General features: G+C 40.3%; 3 protein-coding genes across 3 annotated transcripts; 2 read left to right on the plus strand and 1 right to left on the minus strand.

The window, feature by feature from the left end:
- Positions 1 to 187: 187 nt before the first annotated feature.
- LOC134657727 (uncharacterized) lies at positions 188 to 2,727 on the plus strand. The gene has a single exon (XM_063513291.1). The coding sequence runs from the start codon at positions 268 to 270 to the stop codon at positions 2,725 to 2,727; it is 2,460 nt and encodes an 819-aa protein (XP_063369361.1). The 5' UTR covers positions 188 to 267.
- A 906-nt stretch (positions 2,728 to 3,633) lies between these two features.
- On the minus strand, positions 3,634 to 5,208 carry LOC134657381 (low molecular weight phosphotyrosine protein phosphatase-like). The gene is made up of 4 exons (XM_063512922.1): positions 5,120 to 5,208; positions 4,821 to 5,008; positions 4,193 to 4,354; positions 3,634 to 3,809 (listed from the first exon to the last, which is right to left on the minus strand). Exons 1-4 carry the CDS (start codon positions 5,154 to 5,156, stop codon positions 3,720 to 3,722), a joined length of 477 nt encoding a protein of 158 aa, XP_063368992.1. The 5' UTR covers positions 5,157 to 5,208; the 3' UTR covers positions 3,634 to 3,719.
- A 246-nt stretch (positions 5,209 to 5,454) lies between these two features.
- LOC134657640 (zinc finger protein 420-like) lies at positions 5,455 to 22,216 on the plus strand. Its single transcript, XM_063513203.1, has 14 exons — positions 5,455 to 5,655; positions 5,791 to 5,925; positions 6,085 to 6,666; positions 7,502 to 7,635; positions 8,169 to 8,312; positions 8,560 to 8,746; positions 9,230 to 9,363; positions 13,185 to 13,259; positions 13,393 to 13,522; positions 14,347 to 14,483; positions 17,063 to 17,192; positions 20,021 to 20,134; positions 20,966 to 21,079; positions 21,932 to 22,216. Exons 1-14 carry the CDS (start codon positions 5,548 to 5,550, stop codon positions 22,208 to 22,210), a joined length of 2,403 nt encoding a protein of 800 aa, XP_063369273.1. The 5' UTR covers positions 5,455 to 5,547; the 3' UTR covers positions 22,211 to 22,216.
- The last annotated feature ends 323 nt before the right edge of the window (positions 22,217 to 22,539 follow it).

The raw sequence follows: 22,539 nt of genomic DNA on the forward strand, positions 1-22,539 counted from the left end.
AAAATTACACATGTTCGCTACAAAAAAGATTTTTTATTGTAATCCGTTGTAGTCTAGGTTGCTAAATCGTAATTTGAGAAAATGACTCAATTTCGTTCCGTTCTTCAATTATATATTTGAACGTACTTTTGATTTGACGGTTTGACATTTTCAATGCGAGCGATAAGCTAAATTTTGTCTTTTGTTTTAAGAGTTTATCACAAGTTTTCAATGATTTAAAGCTATTTTTATCTATATTAGAAAAGACAAACAGTGCCATTCGTTAAAATGCAGACTATGGATGTGGATAGTGATGAAGAACAGCAGCTAAACGATATAGCGCAGCTAAATGCCGCTCTAGCACAAGACGACGAGCCTTCTATCCTCCTAGGCTCGTTAAGCGGCAGCGTAAGCTCACTACACTCTCGGTCCATTCTCAGCACTTCTACTAACACCGCCGCTCAGGAACATGCAAGAATCGACTCTGCTTTAGCCCTTAACAAGCTTCTAGACGAAAAACTACGAAGACTGGAGTCAGTGCTCGTTGGCCGCTTACATGAGTGCAGACAGAGCTTAAATGACCTTCAAAAGCTAGCAGTTCCTACAGAGAAAGATCGGCAAGAAACGTTCCGCTACATAAACTGCGGTAAGCCATATTTTAAGGACAAATCAAATTTTCCAGCTCCCGATAATGAAGATACTATAATTATGAAAAAAAGCAACATGTACGACTTTTCTGAGATCACTTCAGTTCCTGGCTGGACTGCGAAAGACAAAGTAAGTTTGAATAAACTTCTTCTTGAAATGTCAATTGATTTTAAAAAGAGAGAGTTGAATTCAAAGATTGCACAGCTGAAACGCGAGAACAAAGAGAAATGGTCAAGGAAACTAGAAAGACAAGTAGATGCTATAAACAAAGAGATCAGTGCTTTAGGAAAAAAGACTTTAAAAGAATTAGCATTGCCGATAGACCAGGAGTATGACTGGGAAATAGTTGCAAATAAATTAAATAAAAGACACAGTGCTGCAGAGTACAGAATACTATGGAAAGAATTTTTGCACCCTACCATCAATAAAGACCCTTGGAAACTTGAAGAACATGCCCGCTTTCAAGATATAGTAACCAAGTACAACTTTCAAGACTGGGCTGCCATCGCTAAAGAACTGAACACCGGCAGAACAGCATACCAAGTCTTTGTTTACTACAGAACTAATATGAGCAACACATCCTGCGGTAAAAAGTGGACTAAGGAAGAGGAACAGTTTCTTCAGAGATTGATTGAATATTATAAAGAAGAAGATTACATACCCTGGGGCAGAGTAGCTTCATCTATGGAGAACAGGACTAAGATTCAAATTTACAACAAGTATTTCAGGCTTGTTGAGAAGAGGAAAGGCAGATTCCTACCAGAAGAAGATGCTGTTATATTGACATGTTTTGACAAGTTTGGACCAAACTTCAAGAAAATGTCAGAGTATCTACCAGGCCGTTCAGCCACTCAGATACGTGTGCGATACCAAGTTTTAGCTAAGAAGAGGATCTCCGCTGTCTGGACGGTTCAGGAAGATCGGCAGCTGCTTCAACTGATGGCGAACGAGGAATGTCTGACCAACTACTCCAGTGTTACCAAGCACTTCCCTGATAAAACCCGAGTGCATTTAAGAGCTAGATATATTACCTTATTAAAATGGATGAAAAGACATCCAAACTTGTCACTTGAAAACGCACCACGAAGAGGTGCTCGGCGCCTTGGCCACGGACTCGCCACTGACAACCTAAACAAAGCCACTGAAGTTCTAAAGAAGAGAATAGAAACAGAAATCGATAATAGAAAAAGCAAAAGGATCACCAGAGAATCACCACTGGAAATCATAGAAGATGCCATTATAGCCAATCTTTTAACTGAACATGTCAAACAAGAGGAGGAAAAAAAACTACATGAAATATATGATGAAGATGAAATATTTGTTCTAGATTCTAATGCTGTAGTATCAGCAATTAATCTGAATGTGTCAAATCTGCAAAAAATTATTGTTTTCTTGAGAGCAAAGTTGAAGGAGGACCTTTTCAAAAAAAGCTCATACGCTGAAAAGTACCCAGGCTTGTTAAATCCGCAGCAGGACGTAAATCTATTTCAAGTAAAAAGTTACTCAAGAAAACAACAAACAACAGCTGTTACGTTTGCTAATGCACCAGACATATGGGGAAATAACGCTTTAGGCGGCGTGACATATGTGCTTCCACCACACTATGCAACAATAACAGGATGCAGAAAGCTCATGGCTTATATCAACGCTAAGACCAAAGAAAACACATCAAAATCTGATAATATCAATCTGAATCTATTGATGAGAAAAAATCCAATTTTCAAAGAGCAAATGTTTCTCTTAATGGAGAGGTTTAATTCGCTGTTTCTGTATTCAATGCTTCTGTCAAACGAGGGGCCGGAGCGAGTAGGGAAACTGGCAGTGCCGGAAAATAAACAGAAGACTGATACAATTAAAGCTCCGCTTAATATGCTGTCTAGTGTTAGCATTCCAGGTCCATCCAAACCTTTCAGAAGCAGAGTTAAATCAGATTCTCAAAGTGACACAAATATGAGTATAGACTTGGAGCCTGACAATGATCTGACTGATAAATGTTGCGTCCAGAGAGTTGTTGTGGATGATGTGGTCAGATTTATTGATGTAGATGGTTCTAGGTCACAGAGAAAAAGAAAGAGGCAGTATGTGTGCTCTTATGATTAATTAATATGATTCTAAATGTAAAGGACCGAACAGTATTGTGAAGATTCTGAATTTATTTTATCTGTGTTAGTTACTGACTGTAAGTTAGTATAGTTTTAATATAGTTACATAGGCAATAAAAACTATTTTAGTATTTAAGAAAAGGTGTATAAGAAAATATTATGGCCAAATAAATGTTTTCAGGTAAAAAAAAAATTAATTATGTGTCCTTAACTGTAAATGATGATTTTATTATTTTAAATGTAAATGACATCAAAAAAACCTTTCTTATAATCTGGCAATTCAAACAAAAGATTAAAAGATCTTTCTATTACACAATTTGGATTTTAAAATATGTAGGTCAAGTAAACAAAGAAAAACTCAATACTATCATTTAACTAATGATGATTTAATCGATTTTATTAGTCAAATAACAGCTTCAGTTAAATTTTCATTATTTAAAGATCCAAATGGAAATAATGAATGTATCAAATGTATTTATTCAGAGCTACTTTCTTTATCTCATACAAATCCTTCCCTAGACCGCCAGTCCCGCCAGATAATGAAAAAAAAAACCGGCCAAGTGCGAGTCGGACTCGCGCAAGGAGGGTTCCGCACCATCAACAAAAAATAGAGCAAAACGCAAAAAAAAACGGTCACCCATCTAAGCCCGACGTTGCTTAACTTCGGTCAAAAATTACGTTTGTTGTATGGGAGCCCCACTTAAATCTTTATTTTATTCTGTTTTTAGTATTTGTTGTTATAGCGGCAACAGAAATACATCATCTGTGAAAATTTCAAGTGTCTAGCTATCACGGTTCGTGAGATACAGCCCGGTGACAGACGGACGGACGGACGGACGGACAGCGGAGTCTTAGTAAATAGGGTCCCGTTTTATCCCTTTGGGTACGGAACCCTAAAAAAGGAAAGTTACAACAAAAATTTATTTGAATAATAAAAATAATTTACTATACAGTATTATGTAATTGTTGGAATGTAGCAGTACAATCTTCTCAGCCTTTCTTTTCCAAGTGCTCTAAAAATCCCTTTGAACATCTCACAGACTGCTGGTAACATTTTTCAAAACCCTTGGAATCAGCATCCTGAAAAAAAAACAAATATTTACATGTTACATTCAAACGAATTAAATTTTGTCCTTATTGCATGACAATATGATTTAAATTGATAAAAATGGAATAAATAAACCACTAAACGAGTTGGTAGTAACTACTGGGAATCATTTTTCCCAGTAGTTACCAGTGGGAAAAAAAATTCCAGTAGTTACCACCTGACTGGTAACAACATGGTGGTAACTAGTGGGAATAACCCGTCTTTGTGACTTGAGATGAAAAACATAAAGGTCTAAAAATACATATGAGAAATATACTAAAACAAAATATTATGGAACTTCTTTGTGCAATATGCAGTTGCCTAATTTGCAAAAATATGTTTTTTTTTGTGACTGAAGCTAAAGTTTTTAACTTACATAATAAGGGTCTCTGATGATCCTGTCACCCTGAGGGTCAAAATCACCAAACATAAGCAGCTCAGCCTTGCAGTTCTTAGGTGCTAGTCTCTTTAGGTCCTTCATGTTTGCCTCGTCCATGCCAAAAATGTAGTCATAGTGGTTGAAGTCTTCTTTTGTAATCTGGAAAATGCTAAGTATTCATTTAAAGTTCAAAGTTCAAATTTTTATTTGCTAAAATGCACGTACATAATGGATGTTACATAGGATGCAGGTATCAGCGCATTTAGCCCGATTTAATTGTGAATCATTGATCTTTTTTTTCAATACAATTAAAATCCCTCAATATAACAGAATGGTGAAGTAATTTACATATGTATACGTACAGTGCAGTGCTATTTGCTAATAAAGTTGGGACTGTACAAAAATGGTAAAAGATAGAAGTAGGCTTTACTCCTCTCGTTCATATTCCATTCTGGTCACTGGTTGGGTGGTTCTGGTGGTGTTCTTCACAAGTAAAAAATGTCTATCTATAGAGGAAAGTAACCATTTATTATAACATTTATAACTATTAGAAATATTGTTGTTACCACTGGTAATAGGTGAGAATCACCCCAATTTATTCTGGAACATACGAACAGAATCTTACCTGTCTAGCATGATTGTTATATGGAACATTATGCTCCTTCATAGTGTCCATAGCGCGATAGTCCGGTGTGTTCCCGACATGCCAAGCGCCGATCGCGGCACTGTCGATTTCCCACTTATCTCCGATCTTCAAGTCATTCACGGTTTTCTGGAAAACTCCCTCGGCTATTGGCGAGCGGCAAATGTTTCCTAGAATACGTAATTTCATTTCACAATAAAATTTTGAGTCATGCTCTATAGCTCACAGGATACTGTTCTAACTTTTGGAGTTCATTGTGTATTTTACAGCTGAATACATACCAAGACAAATGAACAGTGCTTTCTTTTTCTCGGCCATTGTTTGTCAGGTTGTTGCACACCTAAATTAAATCTTTTTCGTTTAAGGAAAAGTAGGAAAACAGAAGTTTCCTGGGAATATAATCTTCTGAATTGAATCACCTGTCAATGTCACGCCAATGTCATTCTTATTTTGATCATTTCAGACATCTGTTTTCACACTTTTCACGCTGTAAGCATTTGATAAATTTCACTTTTCCATGGTGTTGCCGATTTCATATATACGCTCATTCTTCATTCAGTCAGTCATGAGTCAAGTACGTCGTACGTCATTCAATTCATTTCATTCACTCAATTGTCAACCAAGGCGATGATGCGGATGCGATCGCGGTTGTTTATTGATAAAATCATGATTTTTATAAATAGCGAAGAACTAAATTAAAGCTCATAAAATGTACGACTTGAAAGCTTGTACAGTTTGTTTCAGTACAAATGTTAACCTTTACAACATGGACTCTGGCATGTTACGGCAGGAATTCAACTTGATATCTGGCCTGAAGGTATATATTTCGCTTGGTTTTCTGGTATTTCCGCTAAGGTTTTGTTTAACATTCCTATGTAATGATATTTATAAGTGAAGAAAAGTATAATACTGTTTCCGAAATCATTATACATTATTTTTTTCATGTTTTCAGACTGCTGACTGCTCCGGTTTGTCCAAATATCTGTGTGTCGAGTGTTCAGCGTATGTGAAACGTTTCGTAAAGTTCCGTAAAAAATGCCAGCGAGCCCATTTTACGCTGCGTGAACTCCAGCTAAGGAATAAGGAGGTCAGTCAAATTATATTCTGTTCATTCACTTTTTTTTTTCAAAATGCTGGAGCCCCATTGTCCATGAGGTCTACAGCTCACAGAGCCACAAATTTTAAGGTGCAGGAAAGAATATTTACCTACTTATTTTTTTAGCTTACAATTTCTTATTTATTTCAGATCAGCATACATAAACTTGAGGCTATAGACAGGGGGCGCTTGGACCTAAAACCTTCACTATCCTACATAGACATAAATAGGACAAATTACGAAGAAGCATACTCCCAATGGACCAGAACTAGCCGACTAGGAATATACTACGGTGACATAGTGCCAATCATCCACCACAGTACGTACACTACCCAAGTTATACATATACCGAAAAAACAAGAAACAATACAGCAAGAAGTTAAGGTAGAGGAAGTGCCGCAAACAAGTATAGAACACCAAGATTTAGAGCAATCAATATCAATAGTTAAAGACGATGATTACTTTGATAATAATGATAACATTAGTGATAAAAATTCTGACGAAGAGCCCCCGCCCGCTAAAAAACCTAAAGGTAAAGCAAAGAAATTAGAACCGGAAAGCTCAAGTTTAGATGAAGAGTATGCTAGTATGGTAGCTATATCAGACAAGGAGGCGCAGGCAGCGGTGGATGTGTACAGGCTGTTTAGTCACGGGACATTCCGGTGCAAGGTGTGCAATAAGGGATATCATACTCAGCAGAGGCTGACTGCTCATTTAAGAATGCATGATCAGGTGAGAAACCACTACATTCTTCTTCTTCAATCGGTCACTCAAATACTGAGGATCCTGACTTCATGTCCTTCTGTTGAAGACCAGGTTCCTCCATAGGGTTCTGTTCCGGGTCTATTGTTTCCCATAAGCTTTTAAGTCGTAATAATAATGTATAGTTTTTCGCATTTTCGTCATAATTAGGTTTTTCTCAGAAACACGTAACTTTTCAGGATTGCCATAAAACAAACCTAACCTAAACTATTAAAGGAAAACCCTGAAAAGTTATCATTACATTTTGACTTTCAATAATTATGTCAAACAAAGGGATCCGGTTCTGTTCCTCGCCAAGCACTACATATCTTAGTGTTAAAAAGGAGAACTATGTTTATTGATAAATGAACATAGAGATTTGTCAGTAGAACTGTCTGTGTTTTTTTTACAGAAAACAAATTTATAAACTGACCATTTCTATTCAATTACATGAGTCAATTTGAATTGGTAGTTAGCTACCTATTAATATGTATCTATGTCACCTAATTTAAACAAAAGTGAAACAAAATGGATGAAATAATGATCTATGTATATTCATTACATCATTACCTACCTATTGAATTTTTTTGTGGCATTGTAGCTCACCAAAAAATGAACCAATTTTATTGTGGTTTTCTTTAATTAAGAGGCATGTTTATTTCATTAGATTGTTTTGTTCTTTAGTGTGTTTTTCCATGAGTATAATTATGTATATCTTTTAACAATAAACTATGGAGCTGTGTCCCGCAGATTCACATGCTTTTGGCTCTGGCTAAGAAGTATTTTTTGTATCACAAGTTTAATATTCAATTTGAATTGTCTACAGCACGTGAGTGGCAACTTCCTGTGTAAGCTGTGCAACTACTATTACAAGACCGAGTACCTTCTGAAGACTCACACGACTGAGAAGCACATGTATAAGTATGAGTGTAAGAAGTGTAATGAAGTCAGTTTTGACCGGTAAGTTACTTTTACCCTCAGTACACGGTACACGGGTTCACAGGTTCTGCCTCGCGGGAATTTGCCGCGCGCAGCTGCTCGGTCTGTGTAGATTTGCCTTGACCGAAGCATTGAGGCTGCGCAGCAATTTCTCTGGGGATTCAGTGTCTGTTTTATACCAGAGGCTTTCAAATCACAAGTGTTTTTATAATTTAGAACAGCGGTCGGCAACCTGCGGCCCGTGAACCTGTCACTTGCGGCCCGCGAGCCTCCCTGGCTATTTTGTATGTAATATTGACAAACGTCTGATAAAGTCATAAATATTAACAAAATACGGCCCGCGTCAACTTCGTTAACTACTATGGGTCCTTGGCTGCTAAACGGTTGCCGACCGCTGATTTAGAACATCATTATGTGGTCCACAAATGGTCACTTAAGAGTGTTAGTCATTTTGATTTAACTCTGATTAATAACTTTGGATGAATTGTTTTATAAATATTACCTATACGCAGTCATCTTTTTATTTCTAGCCGGCAACAACATTTCTTTTTCAGATTGTCAGCTAAACAGCACTATATCTGGGCTCACCTCCAACGAGGCAGGAAGAAGGACGCCAACTGGTACGAGTCGCGGCCCAAATGGCTGAGCTCCAAGGGCGGCAAGCGGGTTAAGGGCGTGGTCACTATCCGACCTGTCAGGTACGGTGTCTCTGACGAAACAAGTTTTCGGACTTATCTAATAGTACCCTACACAAAAAAAACTACTACGCCAATCCTATTCGATTAGTTTTTATCTAACCTTTACGAATTACGAATCCGGCTACCACGTGACAGGCATAGCCTAGTGTGACCACAGGACATTGATAGTTGTTAATAAGGTTTTTTCTTTTAAATAAATATTTTTCTTATTCTTAATCACTCAACTTAATTTATGATGTTATTTCAGGAAAATCAACAAGCTACCCCCCGACTTCCCAGTGTACTCGCCCGTGAAACACGAAGAGCAATACGAGTTGATATTGGAACGCAAAACCTCCAGGAACTACTTGGAGGCCGAGTACAAGTGCGAGCTGTGTTATCGAGGCTTCAGAGCGGTTAATACCTACAGCAAGCACATGAGGAAACACGACCCGGTGAGTTTTATACCAAATTACTTTGGTTATAAATATATACCAATCTTTTGGGTATGGATATGTCAATCGATCGGTTGGTAAACGATTATAAATTCACTTACATAATATTACCCTTACACTTATGGGCATTTTCACTTAAAAGTGTACTATTTTCTTTTTTTTCGAAAATCCATCAACTTTTGGGTTATTTCTACTCAGAACTCAGAATCACGAGGACTATTCATTTAAAAAGAAAAAAAAATGTGTCCCAAAAAAAATGTCACGTTTGTAACGCATTTTCACATACATTTTGTATGGACCGTTACAAAACTGACACCCAAAGTTTGTATGAAAAACTGGGGACACTTTTTCTCATTCAATAGTACTCGTGAGTTCAAAAGTTGACGGTTTTTCGAAAAAAAGTAAATGGTACCATATTTTCTGAAGACCTCTTTATATTTACCTAAGTAAGTAAAGCAAACTTATAAAAACATTGTTCCGCAGGCCTACGCGGGGGCATACTCGTGCGACATGTGCAAGCTGCACTTCAAGACGCCCCGCAAAGTGTACCGGCACATGAACATCACGCACCTCTTCAAATACTCCTGTCAGATCTGCAAGTTCGTCTGCTTCAACAAGTGAGTTCAATAAAACATATTCATGTGACATGTGCAAGCTACACTTCAAGACGCCCCGCAAGGTGTACCGACACACGAACATCACGCACTTTTTCAAATACTCCTGTCAGATCTGCAAGTTCGTCTGCTTCAACAAGTGAGTTCAATAAAACATATTCATGTGACATGTGCAAGCTGCACTTCAAGACGCCCCGCAAAGTGTACCGGCACATGAACATCGCGCACCTCTTCAAATACTCCTGTCAGATCTGCAAGTTCGTCTGCTTCAACAAGTGAGTTCAATAAAACATATTCATGTGACATGTGCAAGCTACACTTCAAGACGCCCCGCAAGGTGTACCGGCACATGAACATCACGCACCTCTTCAAATACTCCTGTCAGATCTGCAAGTTCGTCTGCTTCAACAAGTGAGTTCAATAAAACATATTCATGTGACATGTGCAAGCTACACTTCAAGACGCCCCGCAAAGTGTACCGGCACATGAACATCACGCACCTCTTCAAATACTCCTGTCAGATCTGCAAGTTCGTCTGCTTCAACAAGTGAGTTCAATAAAACATATTCATGTGACATGTGCAAGCTGCACTTCAAGACGCCCCGCAAAGTGTACCGGCACATGAACATCACGCACCTCTTCAAATACTCCTGTCAGATCTGCAAGTTCGTCTGCTTCAACAAGTGAGTTCAATAAAACATATTCATGTGACATGTGCAAACTGCACTTCAAGACGCCCCGCAAAGTGTACCGGCACATGAACATCACGCACCTCTTCAAATACTCCTGTCAGATCTGCAATTTCGTCTGCTTCAACAAGTGAGTTCAATAAAACATATTCATGTGACATGTGCAAGCTGCACTTCAAGACGCCCCGCAAAGTGTACCGGCACATGAACATCACGCACCTCTTCAAATACTCCTGTCAGATCTGCAAGTTCGTCTGCTTCAACAAGTGAGTTCAATAAAACATATTCATGTGACATGTGCAAGCTGCACTTCAAGACGCCCCGCAAAGTGTACCGGCACATGAACATCACGCACCTCTTCAAATACTCCTGTCAGATCTGCAAGTTCGTCTGCTTCAACAAGTGAGTTCAATAAAACATATTCATGTGACATGTGCAAGCTACACTTCAAGACGCCTCGCAAGGTGTACAGGCACATGAACATCACGCACCTCTTCAAATACTCCTGTCAGATCTGCAAGTTCGTCTGCTTCAACAAGTGAGTTCAATAAAACATATTCATGTGATATGTGCAAGCTGCACTTCAAGACGCCCCGCAAAGTGTACCGGCACATGAACATCACGCACCTCTTCAAATACTCCTGTCAGATCTGCAAGTTCGTCTGCTTCAACAAGTGAGTTCAATAAAACATATTCAGATCTGACATGTGCAAGCTGCACTTCAAGACGCCCCGCAAGGTGTACAGGCACATGAACATCACGCACCTCTTCAAATACTCCTGTCAGATCTGCAAGTTCAATAAAACATATTCATGTGACATGTGCAAGCTACACTTTAAGACGCCCCGCAAGGTGTACCGACACACGAACATCACGCACTTTTTCAAATACTCCTGTCAGATCTGCAAGTTCGTCTGCTTCAACAAGTGAGTTCAATAAAACATATTCATGTGACATGTGCAAGCTACACTTCAAGACGCCCCGCAAAGTGTACCGGCACATGAACATCACGCACCTCTTCAAATACTCCTGTCAGATCTGCAAGTTCGTCTGCTTCAACAAGTGAGTTCAATAGAACATATTCATGTGACATGTGCAAGCTACACTTTAAGACGCCCCGCAAGGTGTACAGGCACATGAACATCACGCACCTCTTCAAATACTCCTGTCAGATCTGCAAGTTCAATAAAACATATTCATGTGACATGTGCAAGCTGCACTTCAAGACGCCCCGCAAAGTGTACCGGCACATGAACATCACGCACCTCTTCAAATACTCCTGTCAGATCTGCAAGTTCGTCTGCTTCAACAAGTGAGTTCAATAGAACATATTCATGTGACATGTGCAAGCTACACTTTAAGACGCCCCGCAAGGTGTACCGGCACATGAACATCACGCACCTCTTCAAATACTCCTGTCAGATCTGCAAGTTCGTCTGCTTCAACAAGTGAGTTCAATAGAACATATTCATGTGACATGTGCAAGCTACACTTTAAGACGCCCCGCAAGGTGTACAGGCACATGAACATCACGCACCTCTTCAAATACTCCTGTCAGATCTGCAAGTTCAATAAAACATATTCATGTGACATGTGCAAGCTGCACTTCAAGACGCCCCGCAAAGTGTACCGGCACATGAACATCACGCACCTCTTCAAATACTCCTGTCAGATCTGCAAGTTCGTCTGCTTCAACAAGTGAGTTCAATAGAACATATTCATGTGACATGTGCAAGCTACACTTTAAGACGCCCCGCAAGGTGTACCGGCACATGAACATCACGCACCTCTTCAAATACTCCTGTCAGATCTGCAAGTTCGTCTGCTTCAACAAGTGAGTTCAATAGAACATATTCATGTGACATGTGCAAGCTACACTTTAAGACGCCCCGCAAGGTGTACCGGCACATGAACATCACGCACCTCTTCAAATACTCCTGTCAGATCTGCAAGTTCGTCTGCTTCAACAAGTGAGTTCAATAAAACATATTCATGTGACATGTGCAAGCTACACTTTAAGACGCCCCGCAAGTGTACCGGCACATGAACATCACGCACCTCTTCAAATACTCCTGTCAGATCTGCAAGTTCGTCTGCTTCAACAAGTGAGTTCAATAAAACATATTCATGTGACATGTGCAAGCTACACTTTAAGACGCCCCGCAAGTGTACCGGCACATGAACATCACGCACCTCTTCAAATACTCCTGTCAGATCTGCAAGTTCGTCTGCTTCCACAAGTAAGCATCCAACAAATCTTGAAGCAAAGATAATTTAGAATAGAGACGTGTTGTCAAAGTAAATTTACTGCCATCTTTCGACACATGCTTAACTTTTAGAACGCCATTTGACTTTGATCCTTGTTCTTTCACTGATATGTGTTTGTTAAATATCAAAAGGTGTCGCCATCTACACGAGTATAGGCCAAAGGTATGGCGCCATCTTTTCTAGCGATGATAGGCGTAGCGCCGCGCACGATAGGCGTGGCGTTCAAAGGATTAAACACAACCAAATAGGCTACATGACAAATTTTCATTTATGAAATGAAATGAAATGAAATATTTTTATTACGAATTTATTACGAACATGTGGTCCATATATAGGGTTAGGTATTACAATAACTTATATCTATCTTCTTAATTTATGGTATCAATCAATCAGGTTTGTTTTTAGGATCAAATGTCTCTATGGGACCCATTGCATTAAAGCAATACAAAAGTCAGAAATGATAGTCAAAGTCCGACAGTCGTACTTCACTCGCGAAACGCCCCGAACAAATTGATATGCGAACGTGAAGTCAAGGTCACTGAGAGCGCATCTTGAAGTATGAACAAAACAAGAAAATTGCGTTTTTGTCGGTGAAATATTGCGTTTATGTATATAGTTGCTATACAGTCTTTTTTGGGTAAAATGTGAGGAATTGAATGGTATCCTTACTTATTTCGTTTTTGGAAGTTAAAAAAAAAATTGAAGGTGCTGTATTTTTGTATCATTTCCATATATTTTTTTTATTTCCACAATATTGTGATTTATTGCTCATTTGCTATCTATTTTACTAGATTTTGTTATAAAATTCAACAAGTGTCATCATCCCTTTGTACTGCGTTGATTGTTGCTAATGTAACTTTTTTACAGGGGTCAGGCGCATATGCACTATCGTTGGCATAAAAATGTCACGTACCAATGTCCACATTGCGAAAAAGAATTCAAGTAAGTAACCTGTCATACACACATAGGATATACTAAGTACTTTATGAATATGTTTTAGTACAATTTGACAGATTCTACATTTTGTATGCAGGATTCCCTAACTTTGTGCTCAATCAAACTTTTTTTTAAACAGGAAAGCGTCGACCCGTTTGACTCACATCAGGATAAAGCACCCGTCCACTAACATTTGCAATATGTGCGGTCATAGCTTCGTCAGTGAAAACGGCCTTTATTGCCACAAACAACTGGCGCATAGTACTGAGGTTGGTATTATAGTCTGTCAAGCTGGATATGTCAGTAGCAATGTAAACCAAACTAAAGTATGGTATCCCTAGGAAACGAACAAAAAGCAGAAATGTACATCGAACAACAATGAAATGTAAACAAAACAGTTCCACAGATAAGATATAAATGACACGCGATTTTTGAACAATTCAAACGTAGTGTTGCTAACCCGCGATTATTAAAATTTGCCGCCTTTTTCTACTGACAAGATTTGCTTGACCAACTATATGACAGGATATTATCCCACTCCACCCTAAAGCATGACACGTTGTCTTTTTCGCTCAATAGTTTATAGTGTTTTTTTGAAGTGAAAACTTCTTTAGCGGCGCTGTGCACTTTTTGAGGTGGGGAAAAAATGTTAAACTCGCGTGAGATCACGTGACCGTAAGACGGACCTGTTACATGTAATGTCATTGAGTTTTTCTTTATTGATTTAGATGCCATCTAGTGAGTTTCGCTCTAACTGGTATTAATATAACTCGAGTACTAACAGTGATGTGCTTAGGGTTTTCAAGTAATGCGACGAAATAACGCTAGATGGCGTTAACCTCAATTATACATAGTGCATTTTGCACTAGTCATTGAGTTTTCACTTCTGCCGGCACTCCCTGAGTGCAACCCGTTGTTTTTTTTAATTGGGTATAATTGTTTGTAGTTGACCGTGTACCACCGACTCTTCTTTGGTAGGATCGCTATGTAAGGTGACGGTTCGGAGTACAGTTGAAATGAGTGTCCAAACTCGATGTTTTTTACTATACTGAATACTTGCAATACAACAAATTGATGTTTGACTATGTTCTAGGAGCGGGACGTAATGAACGCAAGCATAGCGGACCCACAAGACCCGTTGTTCTGCGCTGACTGCAACATACAGTTCCTCAACGAGGCGGCCTTCGCCACTCACCTGGGCAGCTCCAACAAACACGCTACCACTAACTTGTAAGTTCACAAACTAAGGGTCTACTGCGACATCGAAGATATTTCGTTATCTGTCTCTCTTTTACTCGAATATGTAAGTGATAGAGAGGCAAAGAAATATCGAACCCACAAGACCCGTTGTTCTGTGCTGACTGCAACATACAGTTCCTCAACGAGGCGGCCTTCGCCACACACCTGGGCAGCTCCAACAAACACGCTACCACTAACTTGTAAGTTCACAAACTAAGGGTCTACTGCGACATCGAAGATATTTCGTTATCTGTCTCTCTTTTACTCGAATATGTAAGTGATAGAGAGGCAAAGAAATATCGAACCCACAAGACCCGTTGTTCTGTGCTGACTGCAACATACAGTTCCTCAACGAGGCGGCCTTCGCCACTCACCTGGGCAGCTCCAACAAACACGCTACCACTAACTTGTAAGTTCACAAACTAAGGGTCTACTGCGACATCGAAGATATTTCGTTATCTGTCTCTCTTTTACTCGAATATGTAAGTGATAGAGAGGCAAAGAAATATCGAACCCACAAGACCCGTTGTTCTGTGCTGACTGCAACATACAGTTCCTCAACGAGGCGGCCTTCGCCACTCACCTGGGCAGCTCCAACAAACACGCTACCACTAACTTGTAAGTTCACAAACTAAGGGTCTACTGCGACATCGAAGATATTTCGTTATCTGTCTCTCTTTTACTCGAATATGTAAGTGATAGAGAGGCAAAGAAATATCGAACCCACAAGACCCGTTGTTCTGTGCTGACTGCAACATACAGTTCCTCAACGAGGCGGCCTTCGCCACACACCTGGGCAGCTCCAACAAACACGCTACCACTAACTTGTAAGTTCACAAACTAAGGGTCTACTGCGACATCGAAGATATTTCGTTATCTGTCTCTCTTTTACTCGAATATGTAAGTGATAGAGAGGCAAAGAAATATCGAACCCACAAGACCCGTTGTTCTGTGCTGACTGCAACATACAGTTCCTCAACGAGGCGGCCTTCGCCACACACCTGGGCAGCTCCAACAAACACGCTACCACTAACTTGTAAGTTCACAAACTAAGGGTCTACTGCGACATCGAAGATATTTCGTTATCTGTCTCTCTTTTACTCGAATATGTAAGTGATAGAGAGGCAAAGAAATATCGAACCCACAAGACCCGTTGTTCTGTGCTGACTGCAACATACAGTTCCTCAACGAGGCAACCTTCGCCGCTCACCTCCGGTAACTCCAACAAACATGCTACCACTAACCTGTAAGAAAACTATAATTTTCTACAATGCTCATTTATAATTTGTAAAGTTTAACAAAACGAGGTTTAGAACAGCAAGTCCTTGCATTAAATTTTCATTTAACTTGCAATGTTAATTTTAATTATATTTTTTTTTAATTACATGTTAATTAGTTTCGTGCCGTGGATATTATAATGTATATTATTTATTAATTATTTTAATGTATGTTTAGCATGTAGGCACTAACTCCTAAATGTAAGTATGTATTTGTAATACTAACAATTTTATGAACCTATGCAGTCTTAAATAAATATATTGAATTGAATTGAATGTACCTATGTAAGTATGTATGTATGTAGTTAACTAGTTTGTACGGGTCTAATCTTGCAAGTCAAATTTGACCCACTTCCGGACTTCCAATGAAACTGAAAATTTGCGTACATATGTAAGTCGGGTGACAATGCAATATTATGGTACCATCGAGCTGATCTGATGATGGAGACAGAAGGTGGCCATATGAACTCTGTGATAAAACAACGAAACCTAATTGTGTTTGGGGTTTTTAGAATTGTCTCGTTGAGTATTAATTGCCTGTGGAAAGAAAAGCTTGTACCGAAATAGTTATTTTCAATACAAGTGCGAAAAAGAGGAAATTCGAAACGAGTGGCGATAAATTAAAACACGACAGAAGGGAGTGTTTTAAATCGACACGAGTTGCGAATTACCTATTCGCACGTGTATCGAACAACGTTTTACAGTACATATGGCAGTTTAAAGTTTCGACATACGCACGAAAAGTGCTATTTTACGCACTGGTGCGGAAAAGTAGCCCCATATGTACTGTAATAACTATTTGAACGAGCGATTGAAGCGAAGCGAAGTTCTTACATTCGACTTGGGACACGCGGCTGGCTAGGGGCACGTCCCGGCATTTCGATGTTTTTAAGCTGAACTATCACAGGATAGTTTGATACACAATAACTTAAGTAAATTTGTTCTAATTTAAATGAAATTGGGTAAACGTGTAGTTGTGGGCATTATATTTTAGTCATTAAATTATGAGCAGGCTCGATCATGGGGTTATTGAGCTATTAGAAGAGCTTAGAAGGCTAAAAAGCAATTTGAGAGGGGTCTTGCTATTCTGGTCAATTTTTTTACAAGAAAGTATGGTCGAGTTTGTTATTTATCAAATGAAAGTGCCCGGCTTACACATTTATATATTATATATATTTTTAATTTACCATTTTTAAAATACAGTTCTATACGAAACGCGAGTTCTCAGTTCGGGGCGAACTACTAGTTTATGTCAAATCGCTCAGTTTTATAAGTAGCATATGTTTGGTCCAGGTCCATAGTGAAGCCCGGGCGGCGCTCGGGCGGCGCGGGCGGCGCGCGGCGGCGCGGGCGGCCGCGCTCCTCCGTCGTCAAGTCGGAGGTGCTCAACAACGGCACCGTCACCTCCACCAGCTGCGACTTGGTAAAAGGCCTTGGTCTCCTATTTTATGCTATACGCGGCGACTGACGTTAGCGTCAACGTTCCTGACCAAAAAAGACGCCAATGTCGACGTGTAAAAGAGACCACACCAATACATCTCTATAGTAAGTATGACGACGCAGACGCTGTAAGCGGCCGATGGCGTTAATAGGAGACCTTAGCCTTAGATCGTGAGGCTGACGCTTTATCCCCTCGCTTATATTTTTGAAATGAAAACTTCTTTAGCGGCGCTGTGCACTTTATGTGATGGGGAAAAAATGTTAAACTCGCGAGAGGTGTCACGTGACCGTAAGACGGACACGCGACCTGATCGAAAAACTGTTACTTCAATGTCATTGAGTTTTTCTTTATTGATTTAAATGCCATCTAGTGAGTTTCGCTCTAACTGGTATTAATATAACTCGAGTACTAACAGTGATGTGCTTAAGCTTTGGATTCCTCCGAAAACGGTGCCGTCATATGACGGCCGTCATATAGCGGCAGCAAAAGACGGCCGTCTTTACGGTGGCGACATGTGGAAAGTACCACGGCGTCATAACACACCGTCATCCACCAAGGTCAAAGCGGCAAATTTGAAAAATGTAGGCGCGATGGGATAACGTCCCATAGAAAATTTGAATTTCGCGCCTTTTCCTACTGACAAGATTTGCTTGATCATCTATAATTTACTTGGAGGATGAAATATCATCAGAAGAGGAAAATAATCGTAGTACGGAATCATTTATTCAAATCTCGTGTCATTTATACAAAATGGCGTCACCGCTATCTAATAAAACGTTCACGAAACTATCGACAAGGTCATGACGGCCGTCATCTTACGTTACGTTGACAATCAACGTAACGTAACGCCGTCTAGGAAACCGCGCCATCTTGTTTACATAGACAACGTTCTAGTGACGTCAGTCAACGCTATATAGCGGCCGTAATATGACGGCACCGTTTTCGGAGGAATCCAAAGCTTTAGTTAAGCTTTGGATTCCTCCGAAAACGGTGCCGTCATATGACGGCCGTCATATAGCGGCAGCAAAAGACGGCCGTCTTTACGGTGGCGACATGTGGAAAGTACCACGGCGTCATAACACACCGTCATCCACCAAGGTCAAAGCGGCAAATTTGAAAAATGTAGGCGAGATGGAATAACGTCCCATAGAAAATTTGAATTTCGCGCCTTTTCCTACTGACAAGATTTGCTTGATCATCTATAATTTACTTGGAGGATGAAATATCATCAGAAGAGGAAAATAATCGTAGTACGGAATCATTTATTCAAAACTCGTGTCATTTATTCAAAATGGCGTCACCGCTATCTAATAAAAATGTTCACGAAACTATCGACAAGGTCATGACGGCCGTCATCTTACGTTACGTTGACAATCAACGTAACGTAAAGCTTTGGATTCCTCCGAAAACGGTGCCGTCATATGACGGCCGTCATATAGCGGCAGCAAAAGACGGCCGTCTTTACGGTGGCGACATGTGGAAAGTACCACGGCGTCATAACACACCGTCATCCACCAAGGTCAAAGCGGCAAATTTGAAAAATGTAGGCGAGATGGAATAACGTCCCATAGAAAATTTGAATTTCGCGCCTTTTCCTACTGACAAGATTTGCTTGATCATCTATAATTTACTTGGAGGATGAAATATCATCAGAAGAGGAAAATAATCGTAGTACGGAATCATTTATTCAAATCTCGTGTCATTTATTCAAAATGGCGTCACCGCTATCTAATAAAACGTTCACGAAACTATCGACAAGGTCATGACGGCCGTCATCTTACGTTACGTTGACAATCAACGTAACGTAACGCCGTCTAGGAAACCGCGCCATCTTGTTTACATAGACAACGTTCTAGTGACGTCAGTCAACGTTATATAGCGGCCGTAATATGACGGCACCGTTTTCGGAGGAATCCAAAGCTTAACGTCGTCTAGGAAACCGCGCCATCTTGTTTACATAGACAACGTTCTAGTGACGTCAGTCAACGCTATATAGCGGCCGTAATATGACGGCACCGTTTTCGGAGGAATCCAAAGCTTAAGGGGTTTCAATTTAAGAACCTAATGCGACGAAATAACGCTAGATGGCGTTAACGTCAATTATACATAGTGCTGCAGACATTTTTCAATAGTGATTGAGTTTTCACTTCTGCCGGCACTCCCTGAATGCAACCCGTGGTTTTTTTTAATACCATGTCGGTGGCAAACAAGCATACGGCCCGCCTGATGGTAAGCAGTCACCGTAGCCTTTGAACGCCTGCTGCTTATGGAGCATTCCACGGAATTGTCTATTGTCGTACGGTATTAAAATGTCGGAATCCACTTGAGATTACAGAATTACAATAGCAAGTACTCGATACCTATAGGACCTTTTGGAATTTAGAGCCGTGGTCGCCCAGGTTTGTTTATGTTTCATGTTTAATTTCCAACAGGTTATATATCGAGTACTTACTATTGTAATTTAACTCTATCCTTCAAGCGGTAAACTTATACATACTGTGCCTTAACTTGTCAAAAAACAGTTTAAGGCACAGTGTGGCAAGTTACTCTATGGTTTACGATGGATGCTAGTGCTGCACTCTGGAGGCAGAACATTGCAGTAATACCCCCTATTAAGTAACGCGTTTTCGCATAAGACAAATTCTCAAAAGATTTTGTCCATCAGTCACTGTTTATCTTATGCTAGCATAAATACTTATGTTTCCTAGACGTATATCAGCCTTCGCTTTGCTTGAGTCGATCAATTTCCTGTGATAAAATGGACTGATTTATACGTTGGCATGTTAAAATGTACCGTTTTCTGTCTACAGTGTGGCGAACATATGGCCAACGACGTGCAAGCGCGCAAGCATTACGCGGAGCAACATCCGGGCGCGGAGTTCCTCAAGCGGTACATGTGTGACGTCTGCGGACACACCACCAAGGTAAGCACACATAACATCATATCATTCAGAATACTTTCACTGCCAAGAGGTGTTCTACGTCATAGCGAATGAATTAAAACTTTTCCAGGCGCAGTACGATTTATCATTAATCATCAAAGCTGAATTAAACGGAATAAGGTAAACGTACTGGTGCTCGACGCGGTCCCAGTACATGTAATCTTGAAACTTAAGTCATTGTCAATAGAGGTGACAGCAGGGTGTCATCTATTGGGCGTAAGCATGTCGAGCACTAGTACGTTTACCTTATATGTATTTGTTTTTTTTTTTTGGGAAAACCTTGTAGATTTATGCGGCCTGGATAAGTGTTAGGTGGGTTTTATGAGCCTTCGTATTTGAATAATATGTTTAGTTAGACATCCGTTTATCATGGCCTCAATTGGCTAAATGTCACTTTTTCCCATAATCTCCAACTTTTGTTCGTATCATTAATTTTTAATACTAATTTAAGGTTTTTATTTATTTTAAATTCCATTGAAGTGTTGTATTTTCCATCACACCTTGGGACACATCCCTATTTAGTTCAGTTTAACCATAGACTAGGAATCCTCTAGACGGAGTTTAGAGCAATTATTTCATGAAACCGATGCTGCCAAAAATACTGGAGTGCGGGGGACGAGGTGAACGAGTCCCGTGCCGTGATTGGTCCGTTCAAAGACACGGACGTTACACAAATACACTTTGACTCGAAAATGGAGTAAAACTACCGTATATTTGTGGCAGAGGGGGTAGCGCTACTATGCTCAGTCTGGAGGATTGTCTGTGGGTTTAACTTGATCGTAATATACAACAATGTTGTATAATGTGTTACAGCAATACGCGAACCTGATGGTGCACATGCGCACTCACACCAACGAGAAGCCGTACGAGTGTCCGCACTGCGAGCGCCGGTTCAGCATGCCGAGCAACCGCGACCGCCATCTGGTGGTTTGTAACCATTACTAATGAACCATTTCCTTTATCCAGCCATTGGAATCTTATTTAAAACTGAACTCAACCTTTCATTACTATTTACTCTAAGACCAAAAAGTATAACAGGCCTTTGATGTATTCGTAAAGGCCGACACCGCACAAGAACGCAGTAGGGTTGCCACAGACTTTTACAAAACTGCCCAAAAAACTGCACATTTCAAATAAGACACGCTAGCCCTGTAAGTGGCGATGTACGCAGCACGGGTGCCTAAATCATTAGACGAACTTTTTCACTCTTCCTTTTTTCGGAACTTCGCTACGGAACGGACGCCTGCTCGCGCTTGCGCCACCTAGCTGTCGTATCTGTCGTAATAGACGCGTTTTGTTAGAGAGTGAACCATCTGTACCAGGGATGTTGCGAATATCCGCATCCGCATCCGCAACCGCGGAACTTCCGCATTATTTTCAACATCCGCATCCGCATAAAATCGATGCGGATTTAATGCGGATGCGGATGTGGAACAGGTCGGTACAGGAACGTCTTAGCATCGGCGTAAGTGCTAGACCGCTAGGTAATTTAGTCATTAACCAAAAAACCTATTAAAATGAGCAGTCAAGCGTGAGTGGGACTTAATGTACGGAACCCTTGGAACGCGAGTCCGACTCGCACTTGGCCGGTTTTTTGAAATAAAAATTACTAAAATGTAATATTTGACGTTTTTTATGGTACTATCCTGACATCCGCATCCGCATCCGCGGATGTGAGCCTTTAAAAATCCGCATCCGCATCCGCGGATGTCAAAAAATCGGCATCCGCAACATCCCTGATCTGTACCTAGTACCTACTATTATTTATTTTATCACCAGGTCCACACCGGCGAGAAACGCTACCAGTGTCAGCACTGCAACCGCCGCTTCACGCAGTCCACCGCCGTCAAGCTGCACATACAGACCGTCCACCTCAAGATCCCGTACAAGCCGTGGGAGAAGAAAAACAGAAAACGACGCAAGGAGGAACCCATTCTAGGCCCCGTCAGCTCCGTCAACGTCAATACCATGGCTCAAGCAATGTTGCCACAGCATAAGCTGCTCTTAGAGACGCAGGGAGACTATTTGAACGCTTTTATTAGCTATACTGATGAATAAATAACTGAAGTGACCGACGATATAACAAAAAAAATATTTAAAATTCCGTACATGCCGTGGGAGAAGAAAAACAGGAAATGACGCAAGAAAGAACCCATTCTTGGCCCCGTCAGCTCCGTCAACGTCAATACCATGGCTCAGGCCATGTTGCCACAGCATAAGCTGCTCTTAGAGACGCAGGGAGACTATTTGAACGCTTTTATTAGCTATACTGATGAATAAATAACCGACGATATTACAAAAAAAAAATGTTTAAAATCTCCGTGGGAGAAGAAAAACAGGAAATGACACAAGAAAGAACCCATTCTTGGCCCGGTCAGCTCCGTCAA

The sequence above is a fragment of the Cydia amplana genome, chromosome 20, assembly GCF_948474715.1.
Source record: "Cydia amplana chromosome 20, ilCydAmpl1.1, whole genome shotgun sequence".
NCBI classification, from domain to species: domain Eukaryota; kingdom Metazoa; phylum Arthropoda; class Insecta; order Lepidoptera; family Tortricidae; genus Cydia; species Cydia amplana.